General features: G+C 49.4%; 1 protein-coding gene across 1 annotated transcript in view; it reads right to left on the minus strand.

The window, feature by feature from the left end:
* lhfpl4a (LHFPL tetraspan subfamily member 4a) overlaps positions 1–4,696 on the minus strand; it is a gene marked incomplete at both ends in the record, with an annotated part of 160,185 nt that extends 155,489 nt beyond the window's left edge. The window contains 2 exon segments of the mRNA XM_084315977.1: positions 4,293–4,642; positions 4,644–4,696. Of these exon segments, the coding sequence (XP_084172103.1) occupies positions 4,293–4,642; positions 4,644–4,696 (403 nt within the window).
* Between the last annotated feature and the right edge of the window lie 1,304 nt (positions 4,697–6,000).

The following is a 6,000-nucleotide window of genomic DNA, read 5'->3' on the forward strand; positions in this document are numbered from 1 at the left end:
GAGAGGGGTGCCGTCAGAAGTGGAGTCCTCTTCTTCTCCGGCACACGCGCCTGCTCCAGCCAAAGGTGGCGCTGGATCAGACTGGCCAGGGCGCGCACTTTCCCAGCGGCTATAGCCTGCGGCTGAGTCAGATGCAGGATGGCTCCTGCCGACTGGGCGAGCTGATCATGCTGTAAATCAGTCAGCTCCGTGCCGCCCGTCAATATCCCGGACATGAATCTCGCCAGCTGCGCAATGTTAGAAGCGGCAGCTAGAGATTGTGTTCCGGTGATAAATGACTGGTCGCTCCAAAATGCCAACCACCTCGCCGATTTCCCTTGGGGAACCGGCTTCCGTAACGGCTCCCACACCACCTCCGGACAAAGGAGCGCCGCCATCGGCCTATCAAGCCGTGGCACGCCCTCCTTCATGCCGTTTACCAAACCCGCCACCCGCGTGACTTGCACGTAGGCGGGAGTAAGGCCCATGATGTGGGAGACCACCTGGCCCTGACGGACATAGGCCGCCATTGAGGGGAAAAATGGGTAGACAACGTCCACCCCTCTCACCGGGCGACGTTGCCATAGATGACCTATGAGATCATCAGGGACAGGAACAGGCAGTGGCTGCGGCAGCGGCACGCCGTTTGCGACTGCCGCCGCCGCCATGAGCTCGGGAAACAAAGCACGCAGTTCCCCCTGCATACTTTCCTCCTCCGAGCCTGCGTCCCTCACATACAGCAGACTACTGGTCAAGGAGCCACATTCTGATGTGGCTGATAGTAGGGCATCCCGCCGCCGAGTCGGAGGTTCTAACCCAACATCTGCGGACGGGGAACCCCAAGGAGACATCTCACCCCCCTCCAGTGTTACCTGGACAGGCAGGGGACACGTCTCCACCGGGCCTTCAAACAAGAACCCGTCCGCCTCTATCATGTAGTCCTCGGTCTCCATCGGGCATGTAGAGACCGACACATCCTCATCTGGCTCCAGCAACTCACCAAAACCAGGCCGTTCGCGTCTGCAAGCCACCATCTTGCGACGGGAGCGAGCTGACGCAAAAGGTTTGCGTCTCAAATCCCCTGCAACCAAAGGAGCCGGCCGCCCAACAGCGGACGACTCCCCGGAAGCAGAGGAACCAGAGCCGGAACCAGGCCATCGCACAGGAGACGGCACTGGTGCACCAGCTCCTTGGAGAGGCAAACTACCCATCGGACGCCTACCGGGCGTGGCTGCCGACCACGAGAGAGGCCTCAACCCCGCTCCAAGATGCACGACAGAGGCGCAATGGAGAACCGCTGGTGAAGAGTGGCGTTGCGAGCGCGACCCTCCGAAGTAGACATTATGACTTAGCTTTTTTCTTTTGAAATATATGAGAGAAGAAAAAAGCAAGAAAAAATTTAAACATGTCTCAACTTTCTTCAGCTAACAACCTCGTCAAGTGTGGGATCTACCGAAGGCACTTCCTTGTGGTGAAAGTGAAGAAGGAGGCGAGTAGGTGACCACACACCTGCTTATGAAGGTAAGCGGATAGGGGTGTGGCCAGACGAATGTTGGGATGTAAAGGTACATTGTGGAATTTTTTATTCAGTGCTCGTGCACGAAGTGAAGTGCGTGCAGAATGACGCTGAGCGGCAGCCATAATAAAATAGAACTAGGCGTAACGCGATTGGCGCTGAGAGAAACGTCAGTGGCCAATCAGATCGCGGAACCCGAACGCGGAAGTGAAAGTGCGTTAGGGAAAATATACACGTGTCCCGGACAATAGGACAAGCCTTAATGTGCTTGGGTATGTGAAAGGCGCTATATAAATTCATGCCATTATTATTATTATTATAGTACCAAATGTATTACTTCTATTGTTTGCAGTACCGTGATGTCCCTGTTGTTACTGTGCAATGTGTGTCTGTTACTGTGAAACTTTGTAAGTTGTTGATATGTTGTGTTGATGTCTGATTAGTAGGGCTGCCCCTTCTTAGCTGGTTAATGAATTGATATAGTCTTCTTAACTGGTTAATGGATTGATATATGGTCTTAACTGGTTAATGGATTGATATGGTCTTAACTGGTTAATGGATTGATATGGTCTTAACTGGTTAATGGATTGATATGTGTTGAATATAGAGGGTGTATGTATGGTTGTAACTGACTGTAATTGCTCTCTACTGCCCTCATGACTGCATGTATATCTGTGTCCACTGGAGGGCGCTGTAGGCGGAGCGTCTACTGTCTACACCAGGTTGGGAAGTAAACCTTGGTTCCTCTCCTACTGTTCCTTCTTCTCACTTCTGCCCCTCCCGGAGAGCCCGGAGAGGAGATCATATGTGCTGCTGTATTATGAGACAACATGATAAATAAACCGCTGCCAGCAGAGCAAGGCCAAAGATAGAATACCATGCCTCTTGTATACATTATTGTCGCCCCATTACCAAATCTATTAACAATATGGCCTAACTGGAAAGTCATCAAAGAGAAGCTGCCTATTCTCGGTCCTCGCTCCACAATGGTGGAACGAACTTCCCACCACAGTTAGTATTTGTTAATGTAAGTATGGGGACTGAAATGACAATATATACCTATGATAATTCCTATTATATATGTTAAAAATATAAAATATATTATACCAAAAGGAGCACTTTGGCCAATAAGAACAAAGGCAGTGGCTCAAGCCTCGTGGCATGCATGGCACGCGCACGGCCCTCTGTTCGCCGCCCCCCCCTCTCTCTCTCACTATCCCTCTCTCTCTCTCCCTTCCTCTCTCTCTCTCTCTCTCTCTGTCTCTCTGTCTCTCTCTCTCTCTCTCTCTCTCTCTCTCTCTCTCTCTCTCTCTCTCTCTCTCTCTCACTCTCCCCATCTCTCCCCAGGAACAGACAGGACTCAGATTGAGACTTGGCTGGCTGAAAAGTGTATGAGAAAGTCGATGCTTGCTAAAGGTCTCCCACCACCACATAGCTCCAGTGCATGCAGTGCACTCTGGGCAGCATTCAGGAATAATCTAGCCATCAATATCTTCCAACCAGATAATGTCATCCCCAGCAGACGATGCAGACCCTCCCCCCCCCCCCCCCCCCTGCCTCCTCTCCGCCACATTAGAGAGGTATTTCGGGAAACTGGACGGAGGATTAGTGGAATACCTTGCGAATAATAGCCTACTGTGTGCGCGCACGCGTTTGTGTAATTGTGCACGTGTAGGGAGACACGATGTGCGTTTGTGCGTGCAAGCACGCATGCGTGTGCATTGCAAACAACAGCGGTCTCGGGCTCTCGGCGACAAAATGGCAAATCAAACCTAATATCACAATCGTGAAAATCAGTTCTCCTGAATGAGCCGTTGTTCTCTTGTTTAAACACATTTGAGGCCAGTTTCGTTTGCACCGTGCGCTACTTAATTAGAGGTTTGTGTAAAATGGAAATCCGCGCGGGGATTCCGTTTGCGCGAGACAGTGTAGGCAGGCTATACCTGAACATATCCAATCTGTTCGCTCTGTTCGCTCGTGGGAAGTTTGGGAACACATCCCTCACTCCATAGCAGGGGGATTCCAGCGCAGCGACGAGCCGCACATAACAAGTGGCCGCAATTTGTTTCTGTCACAATACAATGCTGCCGCTGGTAAAGTGGTCTAGGTTCTTGAAATAAATAAGGAGGAAAATATGAGCGTGGGTCCTTCATTTGATTCAATGGTGACATTTTTTCATTTCAATAAAACTATTTCATTAACATTCTGTTATAATTGCACTTATAGGCTACTTAGCTTTTTTTTGTGCAATTGCACACAACAACACACAGTAAACCTAATTGTGCCCCTCCGATAACACAGCACTGCAACAATCAATGTATACACATACAATAGTTAACTTAAGCCCATGGCATATGAAAAAAAGAAAGACTGTATGTTGCATGAATGAATTAATGAATTCAATTAGTAGGGATGGGTTGGAATAGCCCATAGCAACGAACCATGCATAATATGGTCTAATCTGGTAGGCAGCATGGCACCAAAATAGCAACCGTGATCTTTGATGCAACACCGCTAAAGGCATTTCATGATCATAATTCCATACAATTACAACGTGACAAATGGGTCCCAGGACTTTAAAAGAAAGGGGAAGTTTAGTGTTGACTTTATCTGGGAGCTGTTGGGAAATGGCAAAGCAAGCAAGCACGCACGCACAAGAGAGACGGCGAGAGAGAGAGAGAGAGAGAGAGAGAGAGAGAGAGATGAACGGACCCCAGATAATTCGTGCGCAGAATGAATGGTGCCACCACCATCGTGTTTTGGAGCGCTGGAGCCCCCAAACGCCAATCTCTCTTACCGCATAGCAGCTGCATCCAAGCGCACGTCTTGTAGACAGTGGCGGTGTTGCAAAAGAAGAAGAGCGCGAAGCAGGCGATGCAGCTCAGTATGAGCACCATGGACAGCAACACAAAGAAAGAAGCTGCCTTGAAGGCGCCAGAGGGGATGGAGCTGAAGTCGGCGAAGGTTCCTTGGCAGGTGAGCTCCCGGTTGGAGTTCCCGTTGCCCACGCAGTAATGGAACAAGCCGAAGTAACCGGCATGTGGGGTGTTCACACTGTCCCCGATCCAGTAAGGCTCAATGAACACCACCACGTTGATAATGGCCAAACAAATGGTAAATATGGCCCATAGGACCCCAATGGCCCGCGTTCCGCATGTAGTTGTCATGATACATTTTGGAGGCTTCTTGCGAAGGCAGCATTTTTTCACCCACTGCTGGTGTTATCTGGTTAGGCTATCCCCCTCGTGTCTGTGCCCCCTGTCTTCAAGGGTCCCTCAGTAACGCGTTCGATAGGAGGACTCCGTCCGTGGGTAACAAAGACGAAAAGGGAAAAAAGCAGGTCTACTGGTCCCATCAAGAGCAACACACCATGAGATTCTGCTCTTTACAATAAGTCCCAAATCCAAACAGGTTTAATAAGGCAATCAGTTCAGGAATGAAGCGTGATTCAACTGAGATGGGATTCCTCCCTCCTCCAATGTGTAAAGACAGCAGTGTCGACTGCAGCTCACAATAGTCATGGAAAGAGATATGAGACAAATATTTCGCAATTCACCTCGGTCTCAATGTTAATAATGTCGGCTTTGACTCCCATTATTAGACCAAATGCTTCAGGAGAGGTGAGACGCGCTGCACTGAGCCTCCACTGTTGAATCCTCCGCAAACGACCAGTGATCTAAAAAAAAAAAAAGGGAAGCATTTATTACAAGTTATTACATGATGTTGTCATAAATTGTCCCTATCTAAAAAATATATAATAATTAATAACTCGACTCGAGTCCTTTTAAGAAAAATACAAAAATATGTTTTCAGTCCTCTATCAGTGTACTTAAGAAAAATACAAAATGTTTTCAGTCCTCTAACATACCGAGAGTCCTCCATGTAGCTAGTTTTGGAGTTGTCTTGTGGTTCCCCTCACTCTCTCTCACTCGATCCTTGCCTTGCGTTCTCCTGTCTCTCCGCGCACCGGGCTCGCACTCGGGGAAGCTGGGTTGTAGATGATATGGCGCGCGCGCTCACACGTTTTGAATATTGCAGACATCTTTAAAGCTCCCCATGCGCCCCTATAGCATCGGGAGCTCACTGTTGAAAACCAATACTGGTGCTCACTGGCGCCAACACCCCACTCTCCACCAATCTGTCTAGTTCTGCATCTACCCTGGGTTTGATGGCATACGGAACAGGTCTAGCCTTTAAACACCTCGGTGTACTTCCTGGTCTGACTGTCAGCTTAACAGTAATGTCCTTCATGCTACCAAGGTCTCCACCAAAAACGTTGGAGTGCTTCTTCAAAATCTCCTGTAGGGGGCCTGTGTCTCCATCCTTAACCATGAACACTTCTTGCCAGTTCAGTCTGAGTTTCTCAAGCCATCGCCGTCCTAGCAGAGCTGGACGGTTTCCACGAATGATGAACAGTGGGGGAGAATGTTCTTGGCAGAGTTGTCTGCGGCTCTGCAGATCGTCCCGGTATTGAGATGGTGAAGCGGCGTAGCGCCACTGCCTCT

Source organism: Notolepis coatsorum (assembly GCF_963971535.1).
Source record: "Notolepis coatsorum genome assembly, chromosome: 6".
Taxonomy (NCBI): Eukaryota; Metazoa; Chordata; class Actinopteri; order Aulopiformes; family Paralepididae; genus Notolepis; species Notolepis coatsorum.